The sequence below is a fragment of the Amblyraja radiata genome, chromosome 27 (assembly GCF_010909765.2).
Source record: "Amblyraja radiata isolate CabotCenter1 chromosome 27, sAmbRad1.1.pri, whole genome shotgun sequence".
Lineage (NCBI taxonomy): Eukaryota > Metazoa > Chordata > Chondrichthyes > Rajiformes > Rajidae > Amblyraja > Amblyraja radiata.
In genome coordinates this window covers 16,706,976-16,734,278 of record NC_045982.1, presented here as the reverse complement: position 1 = coordinate 16,734,278, position 27,303 = coordinate 16,706,976, and the positions used below count along the sequence as shown (strand labels likewise).

General features: G+C 41.9%; 1 protein-coding gene across 11 annotated transcripts in view; it reads left to right on the top strand.

The window, feature by feature from the left end:
* The first annotated feature begins 1,575 nt into the window (after positions 1-1,575).
* The window catches only part of macf1 (microtubule actin crosslinking factor 1), a 437,138-nt gene continuing 411,410 nt past the window's right edge, over positions 1,576-27,303 (top strand). For 4 of the 11 annotated variants that reach the window (XM_033045299.1, XM_033045287.1, XM_033045288.1 and 1 more), the window contains exon 1: positions 1,577-2,246. In XM_033045299.1, the coding sequence (XP_032901190.1) occupies positions 2,084-2,246 (163 nt within the window). In that variant the 5' untranslated portion in view covers positions 1,577-2,083. Of the gene's footprint in view, positions 2,247-27,303 lie in introns of all 11 variants that reach the window. The other 7 variants (XM_033045300.1, XM_033045290.1, XM_033045298.1 and 4 more) reach the window with 3 other exon arrangements.

The following is a 27,303-nucleotide window of genomic DNA, read 5'->3' as shown; positions in this document are numbered from 1 at the left end:
GATGAGAATGGGATTAATACGGGTTTAGTGTAAATACTGTAAGTGATTTGTGTCGGGTGGACTCGATGGGGCGAAGGATCTCTTCCATGCAGTATTGGTCTTCCCACGACCGCCGGAGGGGACGGTGTGATAAGGGTTTCTAGTGTTTAGGCAGGGCCTAGACATTTGAAGGTACGATTGCATTCGTGAGCCATGGGGAATAGGGTGCAAAATACAGTAGAGTATTTGGACTGGTTTAGGTCAGAAGCAGATCACAAAGCTATTATCATGATTGACGATGATTCCTAAATGTAATGCGCTGTGAGAATGCTCCATGAAAATGTTTATGGGCTATAATGCGACTATTTACTTTGGAATGCTTAATCTATTAGAAAAGTCATTATTATTAGATAAATAGTCATTGAATCATTGAGTTATGATAAGGCATGGAAACAGGCCCTTCGACCCAATTTGCCCACACCGGCCAACATGTCCCAGCTACACTAGTCCCACCTGCCTATACCCTTCCCTGGGATATGTTCCATAACATATAGGAAATAACTTTCCTATTCCAATTTTATTAAAATCTGTTCAAAAAATGTTCTTGAATATCGGTTATAAATGTGTTAAATGTTGATTTTCCTGAATGACATTAGAATACAATGGAGAGTGGATTATTGAAACTTTCTCCATTGATACTCCAATTAATTTCGTTCTCCGACCCTTTCACTAGCCGGGATATACAACTGCCTGGCAGTGTAACAATTATTCCAAGTGGTTGGAGATTAACACTAGAATCCCCAGCGAGAATTCCCCTCTGCTCATTTCTACTCATCCATTGGTTGGCCGGTTGCTACAGGGAATCACATCTCGGATACACTCCACTAACGCGCCCAATCCAGACCACTTCGGGGTCGACTTATAAATTAAATCTAAAACACATCATTGCATTTAGTAAAAAAAATGTCATCAACCATCCACAAACATAAAACAATCAAGTCTACAGATTGTCTTTTTTTTGTTTGAAAGGGAAACGGTATGTTTTATTTAGAGGGAGGTTGGGTTATGGAGAAGGGTTTATTTTATTTCGCTGCAAAGTTTTCAAATAAGCATGTTCTGAAACGATGCTATTGATGAAGATGTTGAAGTGGTTGGCATCAGGATCACTCTGGGTTACTGAACAAAGCGAACATTTGGAAATATATAAATAATTGCAAATGCAGTAGATCGACTACACTGATGGTGTATTTAAGATCAAGAATTAATCCGCTGGGCACACTTTGAAACGACGATACGCATTTTGGAAACAGCGGTATTAACATATATCCATACCGATACATTACATATTCAACATGAGATTCTATTGCTTCGGGTTATTACAGCAATAACATTTTGTAAATTAAAAGGGAGGCGATTAATATGGAATGAATGAGTGAAGCGGTGAGACTGGACCAATCCTGGTTCGGAGGAGGCAGAATGGACCAGTCTAAGGTTGGGATGTGCGGGGATAATCCGTATTTTTACTCCTGTTGGCTGTAATCTCCCTTTTGCTCTCTCTCTCTCGGCCTCTCGGTCGCTCGGTCGCTCGCTCTCTCCCCCCTTCTCTCTCACTGCGAGTCGAGGGCGTTTGGGAAGGGTGGAGAAGAGGACAGCCATTCTAAAAATTAAAAAATCAGACGATCTGCCAGCTTCTCTTTATCCTGGAAGCGGGGCGCAGCCTCCCCAACTGAAGGAGGGATCGCAGTGGGGGGATGTCCACGGCAGGAGTGCCTGATTTTAGGGAATAAATAGCAATCGGCGGATATTCAATAACAGCCATTGCGGAGTCAGAGGTGGACCTACAGTCAGAGTACCGGACTCAGAAACCAACTGGTGTCTTCCACACGAGTCGACAGCCCGGGCTGGTAACCTGTATTTGTGCAGCAGGTTCAACGCACGAAGGGCGTCTCGCTGGTTTATTTCACCCGAAAAAATAGAAAGGAGACGGAGAACCTCGTTTTTTAATATTGATACCGGACACTGGGAGTGTTGCTGTTGTCCCAGGTCACTGGGTGTAAGGGAGCGAGAGAGGAAGACAGCATCATTCCTCTCCTCCTTTCCCCTGATGTCTTCTTCCGACGAGGAGAGTGTGAGCGAGAGATCGGGAAGTCTGTCCCCGTGTCCGGGAGACACCCTGCCCTGGAACCTCTCCAAACACCAACGGTCCAAACGGCAAAGCCAGGGGTCGGTGCTGGACCCGGCGGAGAGAGCCGTGGTCAGAGTGGCCGGTAAGAAATCGCGTTGAACGGCGTGAGAATGTGTGGGTCGAGGGCGCTCGCCGCTCACTCGCCACCTGGATGGAGCAAACGCTTGGTGTGATTGCAAGCTTCAAATCAGCCCTGTGATCAATTTCTGTAATCAAATACCCAGTGAATGTAAAAGAGATGGAAGCCACACGCTGGGCTAATGGTGCCCGGAGCACGTGTGGTGCTAGAGATGAACCGGAGGCATCAGAAATATCCCATTACTACCCAGCCGTGTTCAGGATTATTCCCTTATTAATGGTCTGATTCACACCCTGAATCGCACAGCCCTCCGTTGAGATGCCTGCTGGTCAGATGTGTCAACCCGCGGCTGGGCACGGTGGCATTTTGTTCTGGGTGGGTTCTGGTTTGTTGCCCTTCCTCTCCCCCACCTCGGGTCCCTCCCGGGGAAGAGAGGCCGGTGTGAGCTGTGTTCAACCCGGGGCAGCCCCTCTTCCTGCTGCCACCATGTGTCTGTGCGAACCTGCAATTTCTGATACAAAACCATCGAGTGATAAAGAGGTGAATGATACTATGCCAATGTATTGTCAGCACACCATGATTTAAAATTGCCCAGAATATGAGAGTGACTGGTGGTCAGTTGCCATGGTTCCCCTCGCAGGAGTAGTTTTGCATTCCTGATAGTATGTCTGAAGTGTTGGAAATGAAACCTCCGCCATCAGTCCTAACACTATCATCCTCATTCTCCACTGTGTAAACCTACCAGTTAAACTGTATGTCAATTACCAGAACTTGAATGCTAGCATTATGGATTTATACATACAAAGAAACCTACAGTTGGATAATCAAGGCATTGCCTGAATACTGTCCATCCCTGCACTGAGGTACAGCCATGCTGATGATTGTGATATCTGGTGGGGGGAAAAAAACATGGCTTTTCACTATGTGCAACAGCACCAGTCCCGCTGACGAGATATTATTTTACACACAGACACACCATACCTGGCAGTAATTGCGAATATAAATCACCAGGCAATATTTCTAATTAACTCAACAACAATCAACAATAGCCATTTACCAGTTATATTGTCAAGATACTATAACATCGATAAATAAAAATGAGATTTCCTCCTGTAATGTGAATACAATACAAAAAAAACACCATTCTGTTTTCTTACACTTGGGCGGGTCAGATGAAAACTGCAAATAATACTGAAATATTAATCAGCCACCATTAATTTTTTAAATGCAATGCTTAATGTGAGCAGTCCTAAAACATGTACAACACCCAATAATATATATTTTTTAAATCCTGACTTTTAAAATATAGTTGGTAAAAACTGACCTTTAAACCACCAGACGTAATTCTGATTCTTACTTTCTGCAGATCATGTTATGCAAAATGTATTTCTGTAAAATTAGGCTCTTATATTAATCCAGTGAAACTAAGCGACATTATTTTCTGTTCAGTAATGTTAATGACTGATCAACATCTATTCATTATAAAGAATTGTGGTGTAAAAATCAAGACAATAAGCGGCTGAAACAAGTAGTTCAAACACAAAACACAAACAACTATCAGTTAAGGACAGATATTAAATATTAATTAATAAATGTGCAATATAAAAGTGCAACTGATATTCATTTAAATAAAAATGTATATCGTTTCCCTGTAATATAAAATGACAACATTCTGCTAATTTAAAACAATGGACAACCCTATATTATTAAACGCCAACCAATAATCCTATCATATAAAAATAACTAATATTAATATAACAGTCATCTTGTCAGAAGAAATAATCAATCAACAGTACCTTATCCCTGTTACATACCATGCTAATCATCATCATCATTTGTGTAAGATAAAAATTAGCATATTTTCTGCAAATTAAAATAATAAATAGCAATTATCTAACTATAATAGTCAATAATCCAGCAAGACATCCATGAAAAATAATATAACATGAATTGTGTATGATAATATTGTGGTATAAATTAACAATCAGATATCATGTGATATAAATTCTTAGCTAATATTCCTGTAATGTATCAGTCACTATATCATATTATGCAAATAGTTTGTTGGACATTATTCTTGAAGTATAAATCACAAACAAATAATGTTGTAATGATAAACACTAGTCTATTACGTTTTGTAATCAGAAATGTAAACTGGAATTCCATTATCATAAGCACTAAGGTAAAGTGCAATAATGTGGGCTACATTAGTGGTGATGATACTGGATAAACAATTTGATGCCCTGCGGTCCAATACCAGGCAAAAGGCAACTAAAGTTACCACATTGTCATAAAAATCAAAATATTTTGTTAATTTTGACAAAAATATGCCAAATTTTGAATTAGTCACCAGTAATACTGATGACCAATATACTTAATCCAAAAAATAAATGTATTTAAATTGGAAAATAGACAGAATATATCTTATATCATAGACAGATGTTTATCTTCTCTCATTGTGTCTTTCTTGTCGTGTCTTTCTCTCCTTATCTTTCTTAGCCTCTCTACTTCTGCTTTGGTTTTAGGAATCAGAATTTCTGATTTAGGTTTGGTTACATTAATGTTTCTGAAAAGATGTACTGGATTGTGGGGATAGGAGTGAAAGAGGAGAGTGAGGAAGATTGAGGCCTTTGGCCCATGTTAACAGCAGTAGGAAAGTAACGAGGGAATGGGGGGGGAATTGTTTTGGGAGACTATAGATGGGAAATAAAGAAGGGTCTCGACCTGAAACGTCAACATTCCTTCTCTCCAGAGATGCTGCCTGTCCCGCTGCGTTACTCCAGCTTTTTGTGTCTATCTTCAGTTTAAACCAGCATCTGCAGTTCCTTCCTACGCATAGATGGGAAATGTTGTAGTTGTAGAAAGGGAAAAGAGCTGACCAGGTGACTCAGATGGAAATGGATAAAGTCAGTGATGGGAATGTGTGTATTAGATAAGAGGATTAATACAAGGAACACGCAGAGTTGGCAGAGAGGATGGGTCTGAGGAAGAGTGTAAGTGTGAAGGACTTTACCATATTCTTTGTTTCCACAAAGTGATTTTAAAGAGTGTGGAGCTGTGAGTTAGTGATAAGTATACAAATTACCCATCCTTAACTCTGTCTATAGTAACTATTCCCCACACTTCCTGCTTTGACAGCATTTATCTGCACAGAATTTTCGGTCCTCTCAAGTTCTCTATTTTTTTGCTAGATCCAACTCAATTTACAAGGAGAATGGGGCAAGAGAGAACATGTCATTGCCTTAATGATAAATCAACATTTGATTTGCAGTAATATAATGACATTCACATGCAACTTGTAGTTACAACGGGTATAATGCTTGGATTAGCCAGAATATGTGTAAGAAAATGGGGCCCATTTTCATATTCATATTCAGTAAGTGCTCAGGAATATGTATTCTGGAGGATTTGGAAGAAAGGCAGAAAGCAGCTACTGCACAGTAAAAGTTAACAAGAAGAGTCTATTGCGCACATGGTGGACAGTAAGATCAGTGTGGAGAATACTAAAGGCACCCACAAAAACCTGGAATAACTCCGCAGGTCAGGCAGCATCTCAGGAGAAAAGGAATAGGAGATGTTTCGGACCAAGACTCTTCTTCAATACGCATGGGCAGATTCAGGTTAAGAAAAAGGTGTTGATGCTCTTGAAGAGCATTAAGTTGAAACAAACTCATCTCCAAACTCTATGATCTAGGAATCATCACTCCCCTTTGACACAGGATCCTCAATTGTTTGACCCACAGACAATAATCAGTGTGGATAGATGACAATACCTGCTCCAATATAATTCAACCCCATAAGGATGCTTTCTTAGTCCCTTACTGTATTCTCTATACATTCATGACTGTACAGCCAGATTTAGCTCTAGCTCCATCTACATGTTTGCAGATGACACCACTGTGGTGGGCCGAATCGTGAACAATGATGAGATGGAGTACAGGAAGGAGATAGAGAACTTAATGACATGGTGCCAGGACAATAACCCCTCCCTCAAAGTCAACAAGATGAAGGAGCTAATTATCAACTCCAACAAGCATGCTGGAGTACATGACCAATTGTGCTGAAGTGGAAATAGTTGAAAGCTTCAAGTTCCTTGGTGTTAATATCACCAATGATCCTTTGTGGACCAACGATACTGATGTGACAGCCAAGAAGGCACACCAACGCCTCAACTTCCTCAGGAGACTGAAAAAGACAGCAAAATAATTGCAGAGAGTTGTGCGTGTAGCTCAGTCCATCACACAGACCAGACTTCCCACTGTTGACTCTATCTACACTTCATGCTGCCTTTTGGAAAGCAACCAACATAATCAAAGACTTGTCCCACCACAGTCATTCCTTCTTCTCCCTGCTCCCATCTGGCAGAAGGTACATCATGAGGCAACGGTTCCAGTAGATCCCTTCAATGTTGAGGAGGTCACTACCTATGATGGACCAGACATTGTCCACCACATTTTGTAGCCTCTTTAGTTCTTGGATGTTCGAGTTACCAAATGCACACTTGCACACCCACTTAAGATGGAGATAGAACATAGAACAGTACAGCAAAAGAACAGGCCCTTCCACCCACAATGTCTATGCCGAACAAAAGATGCCAAACTCTTATCTGCTTGCACATAATCCATATCCCTCTATTACTTGCATATCCATATACCGATCCAAATGTTTCTTAAATGCCACTTTGGTGTCTGCCTCAACCACCACCCCCAGCAATGCGTTCCAGGCATTCACCACCCTCTGTGTAAAAAAACCTGCCCCACGCATATCCCTTGCCCCTCTCACCTTAATGTGGAGTGATATCTCCTCGAGGATGCTTGTGAATCTTGATTATTCTCCACACCAAGAGCCAGGAATACAAAGTCACTAAGCATGAGCAAGCCTTAGATAACTAGACCTTTCAAATACAATGCATCAGGTAGGAGAGTGGAAATTAGGCCAAACAATCTACTGATTGTTGGGGCAGCTTGAGAAGTTATGTAGCCTACTTATGATCTTTAGATATGCGCTTGAAAAATTAAACGATCCAATGTTGACCGTGGATCCAAACGTTTCCACCCTGCTATCATTCACTTACTTCTGATAGAGATCACAGCAGCAATCAGCAGTGGGGTTTTGATAAATACAAGATAGTGGAAATATCATATAGTGCAAGATAAAATCCAGTAAAGTCCACTTGAAGATAGTCTGAGGGTCTCCAATGAAGTAGATGGTAGCTCTGGGCCACTCTCTAGTTGTCAATAGGATGGTTCAGTTGCCCGATAACAGCTGGGAAGAAACTGTCCCTGAATCTGGAGGTGTGCTTTTTCACACTTCTGTACTTTGCCTGACGGGAGAGGGAATATGATGGAGTGACCGAGATAAGACTCGTCATTGATTATTCTGCTGGTCTTGCCGAGGCAGCGTGAAGTGTAGATAGAGTCAATGGAAGGGAGGTTGGTTTGAATGATGATCTGGGCTACGTCCACAATTCTCTGCCATTTCTTGTGGTCTTGGATGGAGCTGTTCCCAAACCATGCTGTGATGCATCCTGATAAAAGGGTTTCTTCGCCCCTCCTGATGCTTAAGGAGCACGCTGGAGAAATGTGTGCACCTACTCAGTTCTCCAGCACGTCCATGAACAACTAACCCACTGACTTAACAATACCGTCCATTGAAAGAGACAGTCTCTGATCTTCTCTGAGGCAACAAATCAAACCCCTGTGCCCGTGCCCATGTCCTTGCTGTGGAGTTTGCACACTCTCCCTGTGAACACATTGGTTTTCCCAGATGTTCCGGTTTTCTCCCAGTTCCCAAACATGCAGTTCGGTAGGTTAATTGTCCCTTATGTGTGGGTGAGTGGTAAAATCCTGATCAGGGGAGGCAGGAGGGAGTGAGATTGATGGGAAAAGAGGGAGAGCTAAATGAGATTAGGATTGGATCTAAAATTGTAGCTTTATGCTTGGCGTGGACTCAATGGGCTGAACGGCTTATCTGCACTGTTTCATTTTTCGTCTCCAATCATCTAAAATGTTTGTGTTGCTCCCTTATTTTCCCTCCCTGCCCACCAATATAGGTGCCAGTCCTTGACTTCCCCCCAAATATCATCCGGGGTGCTGGTCTTAGTTCCCCCTCTGAGCCTAATCACAGCAAAGTGATTGGGCGGGTCACCAACGACCTCTGATCTCTGAAAGGAGTCATCTCTGGCAGCTCATCTTTGTTTGTGAAAATCTCTACCCAGGCCTTGGGTCTTTGGTACAAGTTTTATTTATGGAAGTCAAAAGACTAAAGTAGCCAGTCGCACCCTTCCACTCTGTTCATCTAATACACCTCTTTGGTATGCACTGGAATTTCTGTGGAAACATCTTCAGACTGTTAGAAGCATGCATGGTATTTAATCATGGTTGGGCCTGCCGCAAAGCGTATTTTACAATTTCTTTGAGACTTGAACCACTCCAAAGAGAGAAGAGCTGGAATATGACAATTGTGTGTCTCACCTTGTTACACGTTTAGTTTCGATTAGGGACACAACAAGGAAATGTCCTTCTGTCCACCAAGTCCACACCAATCATTGATCACTCCTTCACACTAGTTCAATGTTATCCCACTTTCCCAATCACTCCCGACACATCAAGTGCAATTTTACAGAGGACAATTAACTTCCAAATCCACACATCTGTGAGCTATAGGAAGAAACCAGAGCACCCAGAAGAAACCAACATGGTCACGGGGAGAACGTGCAATCTCCACATAGACAGCACCTGAGGTTAGGATCAAACCCAGGACTCTGGCACCATGAGACAGCAGTTCTACCAGCTGTGCCACTCTGCTGCTCAAATTCCAGTGGTAGACATTGTTTCTGGCATTAGCTCTCTGCAGCCTTTTAGCAGTAGCCTGAGAAACCTAAGATGCTTGGTTGCTAAATAATTTACTTCTAGAACATGTACCTTCTAATAATACAATACAGTTTATGAAATGTTTATTAGCTTGATTTCTGCCGCACTTTGGTACTGTATGCCCTTCCCAACCCCCACATCACCACACCACCTAGTCTCCTTTCCAGCAGAGTTTTCAACACAACCTGAGGTGGATCACTCAGTAATTTGTACTTTATGCCGTTCTTTATTGCTACCTCTCATCTTATGTTTGAAACCTTTTTTTTCTGCTTTTTCTAACACTTTTGGCTAGTTCTGACTCCAACTGTGATAAAATTGGGGACAATTTTCTGCATAAATGTATTCTTTGAGGATCTATCAAAAATAAGTGCTTTGTTTACAATGAATGCGTTCATTTGCAATGGCTTTGACTTCATGCAGTCAAATATTTTCAATGCCGCAAGTCTTTCAAACTGTGTTGATAGGAATGACCAATTGACATCAACCAAGTGGTACTAGCAGGATGACCCGCAAATCCTCAGCAATGACTCTGTACCACATGGGGTGGCACAATGGCCCAGCGGTAGAATTGCAGCCTTACAGTGCCAGAGACCCAGGTTCAATCCTGACTACGGGTGACGTTTGTACTTCACCCCGCGAACACGTGGGTTTTCGCCATGGTTTCCACCCAAAGACATACAAGTTTGTAGGTTAATTGGCTTTGTAAGGGCATGTTTCTGCGCTGTATCTCTAAAACTAAACTAAACCAAAAAGCCCTTGTTTGTCTGAAACCACCTACCAACCTCCTTCAGCCGATGAATCTGTATTTCCCCATGTTGAATGCATACATTGGGTGAAGCAAAGGGAGCGTGACACATTTTAATGTCAACCACCAATATGTGCAACATCCGTTGCTGAAATAATTGATTCCTGAAGGATATCAGTGGATCCTATGGATCTGTGGCAAGTGGTCAGACAAACAACATGAGAAAAATCGGTTTGAATTCACCCTCATCCAGCTTTCATTCACTGATACATCAGGTCATGGCTGTAGGGTTTGAGTGCCATAGAGACATCTTGTCCTCGTAGAGAAGATTGTCCACCTCTATGTCGTGTGGTATAATCAGCATGTAAAATCGGAAATATTCAAGTGGTATAGTGGCACAACAGGTAGAGCTGCTGCCTCACTGCACCGGAGGCCCAAGTTCGATCCTGACCTCGGACGCTGTCTGTGCGGAGTTTGCATGGTCTCATTTTGACCGCTGGGTTTCCTCTAATGTTCCGGTTTTCTCCCACATCCCAAAGAGACGTGCGGGTTAGTCGGTTCATTGGCTTCTGTAAATTACCCGCAGTGGGTAGGGATCAGGAAGTGGGATAACATAGAACGAGTGTGAATTGGTGATGGATGGTCGGCTGATCAAATTTGGGAGAATCGAGCTGAAGAATGTGGTGCTTAGTTATTGCCAGGATGGTCTGTCCCATCTGGCTTTTTAGTATCACTGCTACCAGGTGAGGAGAGGCCAAGGAGGAATTATACTGACATCGCAAAGAGACAGTTCTATGTGTCACTTCCAATGTGCTACTCCAAAGGGCTCCAGTTCACCATTTCTATCAATCTCAAAGAACACACTCAAGGAGACCAGTGATGCCTTTAATCCAGACACGCGGTCAAATTAGGAACATGGTTGAAGCTCACTGGAGACAGAGATCAATTAAAGTAGTTTGAGCTTCCAGGAAAACTCCTGGTGTGTAGCTGGCAGCTGGGACATCAGGGGAGAACACATTGTGTGATCGACAATAAAATGTTTTTGCCCTGCAACAAAACTCCTGACAAGCTGGAAGAGGATTTGTCCAAATTTACAACTCTGATGGAGCAATATTTTGGCAGTTCACTGCATGTATGTAGAAAGGGAGTTTTCTTCTGAAGACTGGGCTATGAATCCAATCTCTTTCCTTCATCAAAGTTTGGAAATTAATTTGCCCTCTGGTGAACCAGCAGTGGGGTTGCTCCAGCTACCCAGCTTCATAAGTTCATAAGTTCTAGGAGCAGAATTAGGCCATTTGGCCCATCATCAACTCCGCCATTCAATCATGGCTGATCTATCTTTCCCTCTCAACCCACAGATCCATAGGATCCATTGATATCCACTGGGTGGCGCCAGCAATGGCTGCCTCACCAACAGTCTGTCTGTCCTTTCCTTCTTTGTGTCTGTTTTGTAAGTGTTAAATGTATGTTTTTTTAGTGTTTAGAGTCATAGAGTGCTACAGTGTGGAAACAGGCCCTTCGGCCCAACTCGCCCACACCGGCCAACAATGTCCCAGCTACACACACAAGTCCCACTTGCCTGCACTTGGTCCATATCCCTCCAAACCTGTCCTATCCGTGTACCTGTCTAACTGTTTCTTAAACAAAGGAATAGTCCTAGCCTCAACAACCTCCTCTGGCAGCTTGTTCCATACACCCACCACTGTGTGAAAAAGTTACCCCTCGGATTCCTATTACCCGGATGGTTCGACTGCCCGAACTGCGGGAGAATAAAGAGGAAGGAGATTGGACCTTATTGCCTTCCATCACTGTGAGGACTATGGGGAATCAGCTGTGGTGGATGTTTATGTTAACGTTTATGTAATTGTGTGTCTTGTTGCTTTTTTTCAGCATGGCTGTATGGTAATTAGAATTTCACTGTACCTTAATTGGTACACGTGACAATAAACTGACCTTGAAACCCCATTCTCCTGCCTTCGCCCCATAACATCTGACAACCTTACTAATCTGCTTCTGCCACACATTTTGGTGAGGCCTCCAACCCCCTAACTCACCCAGTTGCCAGCATCTATGCTTTCGCAAGGGAGAGATGGGTCCGCGTTGGTCTTCATAAGAATCATTCTGTCCCAGATCTGCTATTACGTGATCAAAGTGCTGCGTAGATCCTTGAGCAGGAATAAGAACGAGGATTAAAATGGAAAATGATGAAAACACTTCAGGAGGTTGGGTAACATTTATGGAAAGACCTGGACTGAACGATTTAGGTCAAAGGCCCTTCACCAGAGAGTTCATTCTGAAGCAGGGGTTTTAAACTGAAATTTTAAGTTTAAAATAAATTCAGTTTCCTTTTTCCATCGATGTTGTCTGACCTGCGGAGTATTACCAACATTCTCTGTTTTTTATTTAAGATTTTTTAAATTTCAAACCTCCTGCATCTGCAGATTTATGATTTTTATAAGAACTGGCATGCAACAGACAGGTCAGATAGTAGCGAATGCTAGGCTACAATATACAGCATGATGTTGGCAAGCTGGTTAAATGTGCAATTGTTTAAGGAAAGGACAAGCAATTGTTTAACTATTACTTGTTTAAGTCATAGTTAAGTAGCTCGCTCCCAGTAGCTTCTAGTCCAATTATATTTTTGTTTTTGAATAAGCTAATTATCGCAAGCATCTGGCTCCACCTCACTGATTGATGCAGTGAAATGCTCTGTAATCCACATATGCTGACCATTTGCTTCTTTGTTATGAGCATTTTTTTTTTATCTTGCAAAAATAAAGAGGAACACTTAATGAGGGATTGGTGTACATAATTAATGGGTTGCGAGTTGAGAAGGGAAAAAAAATGATGTGTAATATGAGAATATTAAGACATTGATTGGACTGTGATGATAAAGGAAGCATCAGGGGAATTCATTGTTCAGTTAATGTCCCCATGTGACAACCAACTGTTGGTAAAATCAGCAGTGATGCAGCAACCAAAAGGTAACTCAGCTGGTCAGGCAGCATCTCTGGAGAACATAGGGTCTCGACCCAAAACGTCACGCATTCCTTCTATCCAGAGATCCTGCCCGTCCCGCTGAGTTATTCCAGCATTTTGTGCCCATTATAGATAGATGACGTTTAGGGTTTGAATCCTTCTTCAGAGTCGAAACTATGTTGTGATAGTACCTGCCTCAATTACCTGCTCTGGCAGCTTGTTTCATATACCCACCACTTTCTGTGCAGAAAAAGGTATCCTCAGGCTCCTATTAAAACTTTCTCCTCTCACCTTAAAGGCATAGGCTAAGTTTAGAATGAGAAGCAGAAACACCACAACATTTCCTGATTGGTGGAGAGGATATGAAGAGGCAGAAGGTACTTTTGATACTGCGGAACAGTGAAGTAGTAGATTAGCAGATTAAATGTAGAAAAGTAGAGATATTATGCCCTTTGTACATGCTTTCAGATTCCAAAGCCCTAAACTCGAGAATTTACTACCTAAATCTCTCTGCATCTCTACCTCTCTCTTCTCTTTAATACACCTTATTTAGAGATATCCTTTTGATCAAGTGTGCAGCCAACTGTGCCAACATTTTCTTCTTTAACAGTGCTCCCCAGAAGAACTGTTTGTTATACTGGAGTTTCTATGTAGAAGGAAGTTGATGTTGTTATTCTTTTGGTTAAGAGGTCATTAAATAGAATATTGTCCTTTATCAAGTAGGGTTTTCATAAAGCTGGTAAATGTAGAAACTATCTCCACTGGTTGGCTGATGAAGCTAATTAGGGCACGAGGGTTTTAAATGAATAGGAAAATTGCCGGGGGATAACTAATGCCCCTGCCCCACTTAGGAAACCTGAACGGAAACCTGAACGGAAACCTCTGGAGACTTTGTGCCCCACCCAAGGATTCTGTGCGGTTCCCAGAGGTTCCAGAAGTTTTTGTCAGTCTCCCTACCTGCTTCCACTACCTGCAACCTCCAGCAACCACCTGCAACCTCCGGGAACCGCACGGAAACCTTGGGTGGGGCGCAAAGTCTCCCGAGGTTTCCCTTAGTTTCCTAAGTGGGACAGGAGCATAAGGAGAATTTCTATTTTTAAATGAGAGCAGGGAATATTGTAAATACTCTGCAGATCAGTCAGCACCCATGATGAGGAAGAAGAGTTATTGCTTTAAGACAATGAGTTTTCATGAGCACGAGGAAAAGTTACCAATTAACATATAGGACGGCATGGTGGCGCAGTGGTAGAGTTACTGTCTTACAGCTCCAGAGATCCAGGTTCGATCCTGACTAGGGGTGCGGTCTGTACGGAGTTTGTACGTTTTCTTTGTGACCACATGGGGGTTTCTCCGGGAGTTCTGGTTTCCTCCCACACTCTAAAGAAGTACAGGTTTGTAGGTTAATTGGCTTCGGTAAGATTGTAAATTGTCCCTAGTGTTAGTGTACGGGGTGATCACTTGTCAGCGCAGACTCGGTGGGCTAAAGGGCCTGTTTCCTCACTGTATCTGTATCTCTAAAGTCTAAAGCATGTTTTAAGTTATAGAGATGGTGGGATAGTGGGATCGGTGTTGTGGGAAAGTGGGCTTCGTGAGTGGAGTGCGGAAGGTTCAGTGGAACTAGGCTAATGGGAGTAAGAAAAGTGAAAACAAATTGAGTTTGTGACAAATAGGTTTAGAACGATTAATTGGCCAGAGGGAAGGGTCCAGATGGGTTGGGAATTCTGAAGATTGTGGAAAAGATCCTCAGTCTGAGGTGAAGATCCCGTCTAAAGAAATTGATACAGAGGTGAAGGTAGCAGATTAAAAAAAAACGTTATCATGCAATTTGTACGGTCTGAAATGCATTGACTGAGAGAGAAAAAGCTGATTCAATAGCAACATTCAAAAGGGAACTGAATACTTTCTCGAAAAGAAAAAAAACAAATTGCTCTGCTGTATTAAAGAACAGGCAAATGGAAGTAATTAGTTCCTTCCATGGGCCTGTGGCCTCCCTTTCTCCAGTGAATCCTGATTCTATAAGTGGGTGGTCTTGTTCAATGGGATCTGCAACATGCTAGGCCAGAGATTCATTTACACAACAGCGAAAAAAAATAGGAAGGTACTTTTTAGAGAATCGGCCATACCTAGAGCACAGCAACCCTCTTCACTTGTTGCCTTTTTGACCATCATGAATTTTTCCTCGCATAAATTTAAAATTAACTTTGGCTTGTCTGCTTTCCCCATGGAGAATAGGATCAAGGTCACCCTCGATTTCCAACTCTCGGGTCATTGCTGGTGCTGTTATGGATATCGGCCATGATAGTTTGCAGCTCAGGTCTGCATTAGAGAGGCCATGCAGCTACATACTCAAGAGGAGGAGACTTCATTTACTTTTCCTTCAGTCCTCAGAAGCAGGCACAAGAATTTGTTTCTGTTGCAGGCTAACACAAAGTTCAGATGTTCATAGATTGCACTCATGCCCTTAGATAGAACGTCTGGCTACATCCTGCCAGGAATACCAGCCGTAGCCTTGGAAGGTCTCTCCAGCCCACATCCACAAAGAACATGTTACCTGCAGGTTATATTCTTCATCAGCCCAGGCACCTTTAAGAACACTTGCCTATCTGCTTCCCATCATTACATCATCTCTCATGCAGTGACAACCACCGTAGCTGGGTGAGTTTGTATTATGGCATGTCCCTTTAAGAACGGGCTGCAAAGATGAAATCTACTGGATACATGCTGAGAACAAAGGGCACTTACAACATATCACAAGGGAAAATTGCACAGAAATCGATAAAATCAGCTTCAACATAGTGTATTATAGGGCAAGCCTATAAAACTCTTCCATGTACATTACAATCACTGTTTATGAGCAATTTCTAGCTCATTAAATATGTTAACTGCAGATAGATCAAAAAGTTATAGTAACTCAGCGGGTCAGGCAGCACCTCTGGAGAAAAGGAATAGGTGATGTTTCGTGTCTAGACCCTTCTTCAGACTGAGAGTCAGGGGAGAGGGGAACTAGAGGTATGACTGACCACTTTATCTGATTTTATATAGGATATGCTATCCCTCCGGTCAATGACAAAAATTCCATTAGTTAAAAATAACTTTTTTTGTTGTGCATGAAATCCTATTTTTTTCACCTAAAATGTCTTTTTATCTTAAAAGGAATATGTAAAGTGCTGGTTATAATCATTGTATTCCACTTCCTACTTTACTGACTGTGAAAATCCCTAGATGGCCTGTTAGATAATTGTCACTGTTCCTGCTATGGAACACAGATGTCCTATAAAAGATCACAGATTGAAAGTCACATTAGGATAGTGGAAACCCAACACTTTGTGAGAATCCTTGTATGACCTCAGCAGTGAGCAATATTGTATTGCTGTGGATCACAAGATCCAGGCCAATAACTCAGTGTATGCAGTAGAGGGCATGCAATGTGTCGGAAGGAACTGCAGATGCTGGTTTAAACCGAAGAAAGACACACAAAAAGCTGGAGTTACTCAGTGGGACGGGCATCATTCGGACTGAAGATTCGGGCTGTCCACATGTCAAAGTATTGGACAGCAGATTTTTATTGAAGACATACGGAGCAGCAGATATACACTAAATGCTGGAGTAACTCAGCGGGACAGGCAGCATCTCTGGATAGAAGGAATGGGTGACGTTTCGGGTCGAGACCCTTCTTCAGACTGAAGAACCCAGTATGAAGAAGGGTCTCGACCCGAAACGTCACCAATTCCTTCTATCCAGAGATACTGCCTGCCCAGCTGAGTTACTCCAGATTTTTGTGTCTATCTTATGTCTATGTTTAGGACAGTGAATATTACTAACTGAACATCAGCTACCAGATTCACAATAGACTGTAAAGCTGAAAAGAGGAGGGCCATGGGGGATTGAAAAAGCGGCCATGGAATCGAATAAAAGGGAGAAGGGTTTCCACTGAAACGGCCATTTTGAAGCATCCATTGTCAGAGTGGCTGTGTGTGAGTTCCATGTATATTGTTTAAATGATAAGTGCTGAGGCTTTGACTCAAGAAGCCTCAGTGAGGAGCCTGATCAGTGGAAAGGTAAAATAAGGCAAGGTCTTTCTAAGTTTCTTCTTTAGCCTTATTGCAGTCAACATGGCAGTTAGGGCAGTTGTTTTCTACTCCTGCAGGATGTAGGGAATGAGGGACTCCAGTGTGTCTGGTGACGAAACCAGTGGGAAGTATGTCCAGCTGCAGCTCCTTTTAAAATACTTTTAAAAGACAATTGGGCAGATACGTGGACAGGGAGGGTCAAGAGCTGTGGGCCAAATGCAGGCATAAGGGCCTAACCAGATAGCCAACTTGGTCGGCATGGCAACGTTGGCCGAAGGGCCTGTTCCTGTACTGTGTAGCTCTATGACTCTGTGACTTCAGACTGACCGCATCAAGTGACTGGAGCTGCAATTGGATTCACTCCAGTGCATCCCTTATGTTGAGATCTGGCAGAGCGAACACAATGTTAGGCAGAAAATTTTAAAAATAGGATCTCAAAAGTAATCGCTGGTTTAGGGAATCTCTCGAGGAGTGCAGGGGATGTAGGAGTGCACTTAAGTTGGAAAACAGGAGAGCAAAAAGAGGAAATAAGCTAACCTTGACAGGCGGATAAGGTATAGGAGAATCTAAAGAGGGCAAAAAAATAACTAGGGAGAGAATAATGCCCTTTAAAGATCAATGAGGTTATCTAAATGTGGAGGCACAGGAGATGGGCAAGGTATTAAATGAATCTCCATCATCTGTAGAGACAAAGAAGCAGATGCTGGTTTACCAAAAAAAGGCACAAAGTGTTGGAATAACACAATAGGTTATCCCTAGAGAACATGAATAGTTGGTGTTTTTGGTCAGGACACTTCTACAGACTTTAGAGTCTAAAGAAACATCACCTATCCATCCAGAGATGTTGCTGGATCCACAGAGTTACTCCAACACTTTGTGTCTTTATTCATCATCTGTATTTACTGTGAAGAAAAACATGAAGGAATGGGCAGCACAGTGGCGCAGATGGTAGAGCTGCTACTTCACAGCACCAGAGACCCTGACTTAGGTGCTGTCTGTGTGGAGTTTGCATGTTCTCCCTGTGACTGAGTATGTTTCCTCCAGGTGCTCCAGTTTCCATCCACATCTCAAAGACGTGGGTTTGTAGGTTTTTGGCCTCTGTAAATTACTCCTAGTGTGTAGGGAGTGGATGAGAAAGTGGGATCACATAGTGTGGTCTCAACGGGCTGAAGGGCCAGTTTCCGTACTGTATCTCTAAACTTAAACAAATTCAGGGAAGTTAATAGTGATGTCTGCAAAAATTAAACAGCTGCGTTTTTGTGTTACAACTTGGACTCTACTTCTAAGGCTGTGGTACTTCAAAGTGCTTTGCGATATGCTGAGGTTGTAAAAAGATATCCTGCTGTAATTCTTTTCATAATTTGTTTAGACTTGTATCTTCTGTACCTTCTCGGTTGCTCTGAGGAGAGCCAGGAGACAACAAGTTTACTTGTGTTGAGATATAAAGAAGTCAAGGAGACACTGCACCACTACTGGTTCACTGGTGCTGTGCCAATGTCATGCTGTGCCCACTGATTGAATTGTGGTCACAGTCTGAAGCTATAGACAATGGCACCCTTTCCTCTATTATCCAACACTCAGCTCCGAGACTTCACTTGAACCTACTAAAAGCATAATGCACATTCTGAACATAACGTAAATCATTTTATTCAAATTGAAATCTTATTTATACTATCACAATAGAAATAATCAGCATTATCTCCAACCCCTCTTTCCTCAGATAGCTATACCTGACATGAATTTTGGAAATAATCACTCCTTGTACAGATAGGGAGAACGTTTCTCGTGCTGTGTGTGGCAGTGTAACATCAATGCTGGTGGTCTCATTAAATAGGATAGCTTTAAAAAGTGTCACACTGTTAGGGGTGGATTTCAGCTGAATTGTACCAAAGAATTTGATGACTCCGCAGTCAAAGAGGAAAAGAGGCTTTCCGGAAATATGCAGTGGATTGGCAATATCGCAGACTTGTTCTTCAGGATATGGATAAGGTAATCTATTTATCTCGTTGTGGTGCAGACTAAGTGAGCTTATAGATCTATATGAGGTTACTGGATTTTCATTCACAGCTACTCAGCGATTGTCTGGAAAACCATCAGTCCATTATATTATTATCCAGACAATTATCCTGGCAATAGTAATGTCTGTTTGGAGTTTCTGGGTTCCGAGGTTCGAGTCAATTCTGAGCCCCATGTTTTTGAAATAAACCTATTGATTCAAATCATTAAAGGCACCTCAAAGTATTTTGCCAGTGTGATGATCGGAATCTTGGCAGAATGTTTGTTAGGAGAGCCCATATTTTCTGCAGCATGGAGAATGCAAGAAGTACGCGAAAGCATGAAACTTCCCAGCGCACGCTGAATATTAGGAGGAAATTATGTAAATATATTAGTGCTCAACTTCTTTCATGTTTTCAACCTCCAGGTATTGCAAAGATTCAGAGGGAAATGTGTCTGTTAATTTAGAGAATTATTTTAAATGATTACTATTGAGCTTCCATTATTATGGGGATGATTGGGTTAACGCATGAGGAGTGTTTGATGGCTCTGGGCCTGTACCCGTTGGAGTTTAGAAGGGTGAGGGGGAGATCTCATTGAAAACTACCAAATAATGAAAGCCGTGGATAGAGTGGCTGTGGAGAGGATGTTTCCATTGGTGGGAGGGTGTAGGACCAGATGGCACAGTCTCAGAATAAAAGGACAAACCTTTTGAATGGAGATACGGAGGGATTTCTTTAGCCAGAGAGTGGTGAACCTGTAGAATTCATTGTCAAAGATGGTGATGGGTATTTTTAAAGAGGAGATTGATGCGTTCTTGATTAGTAAGGATGTCAAAAGTTACTGGGAGAAGGCAGGAAAATGGTGCTGAAAAGGAAAAATAGATCAGCCATAATCAAATGGTAGAGCAGACTCGATGGGCCAAATGGCCTAATTCTGCTCCTATGTCCAATGATTTTATGGTCTCCTGGTTGTGTGTTTTATTTTTTGTCCTTCAGTATTGAATGTAATGTCACAATTGAGATTAGGAACACATCTATTACCAGATTCAAATAAATTAATAATGCACTATTTGGATACTTCTCAGTTTAGGAAAGTAATGTGTAATGTGATTTTAATAACGCCTTATTTTTGACAATAGGATAATGTACAGTCTTGCCGAGTACTCCAGGCACTGTTGTTTCACATTCCAATAACAGTTAAGGTGTCCTTCCACCTTCACTTGTCTTTCATGGTTTATAATTTCCTGTAATTTGCAAAGGGCAATGGGTGTCACTAACTTCCAAAGCAGAAAAAGCCAGGCAATTGTTTGTCACTAGCTTTTGCTTGAAATATTATGCAGGCACCCATCTCATTCTGTGATCTTTATGACATGGTAGTAATAATGTCCTCTTTCCACAATCCCCTTGTTACAGCTTGTGTTCACATTTCACAACATCATTTCATGCTTCAGGTCTGATTATCTCTTTTCTTTTCTCTCCCGACAGTAATAAAAATCTATTTATTTTCTCATTCCTCCCCAACTTCTTTCCTGAATTTCATTGTTGGGTTAGAACACAGTTTCATGCTGCAACAACTGTACATTATTTGCTCCAAGATTTAATTTGAGTACCAGACAGTTTTTGCCATATCTTTTTGCCCCACAGTATTGAGTGGCTCACACAATTATTTATTTTATGTTTTGTTGTCCAATTTAAGGTATTTTCTGGTGTCGAAGAGTAGGGAAATGATTGGTGACTGTCCCAGTCATATCAACATGATCATCTGAATCTTGTTCTTTTACTATTACTTTGTTCAGTAATTGGGGTAGGACGGTGGTGCAGCAGTAGAGTTGCTGCCTTTTTATGCCCCTGTCCCACTTAGGAAACCTGAACGGAAACCTCTGGAGACTTTGCGCCCCACCCAAGGTTTCCGTGCGGTTCCCGGAGGTTCCCGGCGGTTTTTGTCAGTCTCCACTAACTGCAACATCCAGCAACCACCTGCAACCTCCGGGAACCGCACGGAAACCTTGGGTGGGGCGCAAGAGTTTTCTGTTCAGGTTTCCTAAGTGGGTCAGGGACATAACAGCGCCAGAGACCCGGGTCTGATCTTGACTACCCGAATGCTGTCTGTATGGAGTTTACATGTTCTCCCTGTGAACGTGTGGGTTTTCTCCAGGTGCTCTAGATTCCTCCCACATTCCACAGACGTACAGGTTTGTACGTTAATTGGATTTTGGAAATGGTAAATTGTCCCGACAGTGCAGAATAGTGCTAGTGCACGGGGTGATTGCTCGTTGCCGTCGACTCGATAATTAATTCATAATTATTAGAAGAATTACAAATTGGATCAGGTACCTCCACAGAATTGACTGTTGAAACTTTGGGATCATATTTTGCGTATTTTGGAAACCTGAAAATCAGGTTTCTGATATCATCCACTGTTAAGGAGCCACAGTTTATTACATTCTTCCATGCTGATAGAATTAGATGTTTCATAAATTCCCTAAATCATCCCACATTTGTCGGGAGGCCAAATGCTTTGTCCACGCTGTGAAGGACACGTGAAGCACATAATTGAACAGAAGATCCAAGTGGTCCATGAGGTATCAGCTCACATTATTTCTATGTATAGAACCCACTCTCGTTCCACCATTAGATATACCACAGCCAAGATATTGATGGATTGCCATTTGCACACACTGCACAATTTGCTGCAGCCTAACTAGGAAGGATAGTTGGAGCATAAGAAAAGAAACCAAAACACATAAAATTGGGAGGTCTAATTCACGTGAGGAGCATGAGAATGCTTTGAGATCAATGCAGGAAGGAATGTTGAGTAGAATCTTGGAAGATTTTAGAAGTACTGTGAGTTGGGACGTGAATAGTGGAAAATAGCTGAAATAAGCTGAAAGATGGATATTGATCTGTTGGTGCAGACATATTATGCTTAGGAGGATGGTGATCGAGAATGATGTCTAGGGTGGAAAATTTAGTCATAGTTATACAGCATTAAACCAGTCCTTTGGCCCAAATCTTGCATGCCACCTAAGATGTCCCATCAAAGCTTATTCCCATTTCCCTACATTTGGCCCATATCCTATTCATGTACCTGTCCAAGTTTCTTTTGAATGTAGTTCCTTTGTCAACTACCTCCCCTGCCAGCTCATTCCATACACTCATCAACCAAAGATGTTTAACAAAGACATCGTTGCAAATGAGATGATCACAGAAGTTAATGTAGATCAGTTACATTTCTTTATATCAGATGAGTGCTTGCAAATATTGGACTGATGTATGCAAATAGTTCGCTGTTTTGATGTAACATCGGTAGTTAAAAATTGTCAATGTGGATTTGAATGTTTAGGATAAAACAATGTACATTGGTATGTAATGTAGAGCAACAAGTATTGTTGTGCATACCTTAAATCGCTGTATATCATATTTTATGAATTTTGATATATTGTAGCAACTACTACAGTTAGTTGCAGTTCAAACTCTGATAAAGAGTCATCAAGTGTAGCTGGTTGAGTATTTTTTATCAATGTATTGTTAATATATGATGTCTGGTTTGAATCATTATTACTTTCCTTGTTAAGCTCCCAGACAGAGAATAACTTAAGAATATGACAGTGTGATTTTGAGAAGGTCTTTTTATCTCTTAATGCAACACTTGAATTGTGTCATTGAAGGTTTTGTGCCACATTCTGCTGACGCACTTTGATGCTTTGAACAATCAAATCTATTTCATTAGACTCACTTCATGCCCGAGCCAGGTCTAGAATTTCAGTTGTCATTGAGTCAAGCCTGAAGATGCTCACAGGCAAGGCATGGGATATTAGTCAATCAAACTCACAAGAACACTTCATAGGTTACAATATTTTCTCTCAGTCCAGACAGTGAGGCGATGTTGTTGATCTTTTTGCAATATTAGTAAGATTTAAATGTAATAATAATCTTAACATCTGCAGGTAATGTTCTATCTAACATGCATTGCTGAACATTAAGTTGCATGTTGGGGAATCGTGATTATGGAAAGAAGCTATTATATTAGCAGAAGTTACGTTTTCTACAAAATTTGAAATTTGTTTTGCATTTTTAAGATCGCTTTGTTGCATTTTGCCTTTGCTGTTTGTCGGTTTATCTCTTCTACTTTACACATGCAATTTGCTGGTATCCTCAAGTAAATTTTCTTTCTGTAAGCCAACTTGTGCTACAATGAATAAATAAGGAACTGCAGATGCTGGCTTATGACCTCCAAAGATAGACACGGCGTGTTGGAGTAACTCAATAGGTCGGGCAGCATCTCTGGAGAAAAAGGATTGTTGATGTATTTGGGTGGGGACCTTCTTCTGACCGAGAGTAGGGGGTGGGATGGGGATGTGAAGAACTGGAGGCGAGAGAAGACCAGGGCCAGCCACAAATGACCTCAGAAAGAGCGGTGCCATGGTGGGCCCGTTGTTTGCTAGAGAAGGGGTGAACTCAAGAGGGAAACAATGTGGAGAAGTATGGAACTGGTAAAATGACTAGGGTGGAGGATGGGGGCAACAGGAGAGGGGGAGAGAAGGGGAGTGCAAATAGAAGGTACTTAAAATTAGAGAATTCGATGTTCATACCGCCGGGTTATAAGCAACCCAAACTCTTGCCTAGTGAGATAATCTTGAATTAGGGGACATTGTTGCAAGATTAGGACATGATCATTTAAAATTGAGCTGTGTTGATAGTTCTTTACAATGAGGATGGTGAATCTCTGGAACTCTCTGCATTGGCGGATTGTGGAAGCTTGATGACCAGAGGTAGTTATGGAAGAATAAGATAATTTTTTGGAACTGGCACAGAAGATGAGATGAGGCCTAGGGAAGATCAGCCACAATCATACTGAATGGTGGGAAAAGCTGAGGTGCTATGTGGCCTAGTTCTTCTTTCTTATATTGTTTTAGTCATTTCTTTTAAGTACCAAGGATAATATCAGTCTGCATCCTCACTATTTGCTCATACCACATCTCTGGTAATGGTGATTTTCCTGAATGCAGAGCTTTGGTATTATAGCCATGATGTGGTACGGTTCGATAACTTTTGCTGCATTGAGTGTCCTGAGCTGTTTCTTAGAGTGCATTGGAATGCAGTAGACTGACTTCTGTAATGGTGGAGATCATTGGAAGGAACCAGTATGGAACATCCACTCAGCAATTGTAGCTGAACATGACAGCAAATGATTCAGTCTATCTCTTCAGTACTCACATGCTGGGCCCCATTACTGCTAAGGATGTTGAGGTTCTTGGAGCCTCATCCTGCTGTTCGCTATTTATTTCTCCACACTGTTCATGAGTTGATGTGGTAAGATCATTTATCACTTATCTCTAACCGTTGTACGTTGTCTTGTTGTTTAGTGTGCATATGGTCCTTTGTAGACATTTCCTTATGTTGACACCTTTTTTTGGAATACCCAACGCCACCTTTCTGTACTCCTCAAAGAAACAGGGTTAATTCCTGTGTTTGTAAGTAATAGAGGGATAGATCTCCTGGGACATGGTGTTATAGACTGTGATGCTGTGCATTTCTTCTGCTGCTGAAATTCCATAGTATCTCATAGACACCGCACTGAGTTTTAGAAACATAGAAACATAGAAATTAGGTGCAGGAGTAGGCCATTCGGCCCTTCGAGCCTGCACCGCCATTCAATATGATCATGGCTGATCATCCAACTCAGTATCCCGTACCTGCCTTCTCTCCATACCCTCTGATCCCCTTAGCCACAAGGGCCACATCTAACTCCCTCTTAAATATAGCCAATGAACTGGCCTCGACTACCCTCTGTGGCAGGGAGTTCCAGAGATTCACCACTCTCTGTGTGAAAAAAGTTCTTCTCATCTCGGTTTTAAAGGATTTCCCCCTTATCCTTAAGCTGTGACCCCTTGTCCTGGACTTCCCCAACATCGGGAGCAATCTTCCTGCATCTAGCCTGTCCAACCCCTTAAGAATTTTATAAGTTTCTATAAGATCCCCTCTCAATCTCCTAAATTCTAGAGAGTATAAACCAAGTCTATCCAGTCTTTCTTCATAAGACAGTCCTGACATCCCAGGAATCAGTCTGGTGAACCTTCTCTGCACTCCCTCTATGGCAATAATGTCCTTCCTCAGATTTGGAGACCAAAACTGTACGCAATACTCCAGGTGTGGTCTCACCAAGACCCTGTACAACTGCAGTAGAACCTCCCTGCTCCTATACTCAAATCCTTTTGCTATGAAAGCTAACATACCATTCGCTTTCTTCACTGCCTGCTGCACCTGCATGCCTACTTTCAATGACTGGTGTACCATGACACCCAGGTCTCGCTGCATCTCTCCTTTTCTTAGTCGGCCACCATTTAGATAATAGTCTGCTTTCCTGTTTTTGCCACCAAAATGGATAACCTCACATTTATTTATTTTGAGCTGCTGAAACTCAGCTGTTGAGTTTATGCCATTTATCACAATTGCAATGTCAACAAAACAATCTCACGTATGATGTTGCACGTGTTCCACTGAAGGAAGTCAAATTTAAATTTCTGGTTTAATAGAGCATGTGTGCACTGAAATTAGTCAGGATGAATGAGCATTCCTGCTTATCCACAAGTACAGCTGGTAATCAACTACCCGCACATGGTATCCTGTACAACCTCGCATCAAAGCAGTCTTTTATTAGGGGACAGTATATTTCAACAACAATAAAGGGTTGCATTTATATTGCACATCTAACATAATGAAATATTCCATGGCAATATGAATACTATTTATCAAATATTTGGAAACATTGTAAACAGAATGAAATATTGGCTTAAAAGAGGGTTTTGATCAGCATTTTTATGGATGGACTAGAAAACAAGAAGGGTATTTTTTTTAAATGGATGCTTTGTCAAAACAGGGGCCATTGTAAATCACCAAACACATGATGAATTAACACAGAATGAGTTAAGAGTATGAATTATATTGTGTTGACGATGAGAGTCTGGCCAAGATACTCTTTGGAATATTAATATTATGGCTCTTAATAGAAATAAGCAAAGATAGAGAAGAGAAATGGGCAATGTTACAGTGCAGTAGCAAAACAAACAGTAGACTGGGCAATCATTTCGCTGAACACATTCACTCAGTCAGCCTGGACCTATCTGATCTCCTGGTTGTCAAACACTTTAATTCCTCTTCCCATTCCCACACTGACCTTTCTGTCCTCGGCCTCCTCCATTGTCAGAGTGAGGCCAAACATAAATTGGAGGAACAGCCGATCATAGTTCGCTTGGGCAGTTTACAACCCAGCGATGTGAATATTGATTTCTCCAACTTCAAATAACCGTTGCATTCCCCCTCTCTCTATCCCTCCCCTACCCAAGTCGAACCAGCTTCAAAGATGTCTTGTAGAGCCTCATTGTCTGTACCTAGGCCACGGGTCGCAATGGCCTGCTTCCTTTATCATCTTTACTTATTTGCATATCTTTCTTTAATTTGTTCTTTATCTCTCTACATCACCGTCTATAGCTCTCATTTCCTTTTCCCCTGACTCACAGTCTGAGGAAGGGTCTCGACCCAAAATGTCACTTATTCCTTTTCTCCAGAGATGCTATCTGACTCGCTGAGTTACTCCAGCTTTTTTTGCCTATCTTCGGTTTAAACCAGCTTCTGCAGTTTCTTCCTACACAGTTTAATTTATGAAGCAGGTATGTGGATGAAAATTCAGCCTTTGCTGAATGACTAAGCTTGCAGCTTTTTCCTCCTACTCTCCCGTTTGAGACGTCAGCATGAATAGAGGGAGGCCACTCAAATCACTAGTCAGATCACTGTGCCAAATATTGCTCTCTGAAACCTGTGTAGGGACAGACTTAGCTTTTGTTTAGGTTGGGTGGAGTTACCAATGGATGAAATGTGCGCTTATAAGTGGATTCAGAATTTTGTGTCCTTTTTGACTATCATCCCTTCTTGATCCAGGCTCTTGCCATTCTGTTGGAGAACATTTGATGTAAGACATGGCAGCATCCAAAGCCATTATCATTGTGACTTAGACAGAATCAATGGTCCTCTGAAAATGTCTTCACAATACCCTACAATTTGAACCCACTTATTCTTGAATTGGACTCTTCCATTCTCCCTACACTTGTGGTGAGCAACCGTGGAAAGTCTGGAATTACATTATAAATGTTCTCCATCCTCGCAATAATTGTATGTTTTATGTCTATCCTTAGATGGACAGAGCCAAAGATGACTATCACCATTATCATGTCCTCTCCAAAACTCTTCCAGGCATTGTCTGCACTTGCTTGCCTTAGTGCAACCTTGAGTTCCCAGTTGAAATCTTAATCAAGTGCCAAAGTAGACCCAACAAAGAACAAATATCTGCTCTGGACAATAGGTATAAACCCGAGGCTGTACATTCTCAGAAGATATCAG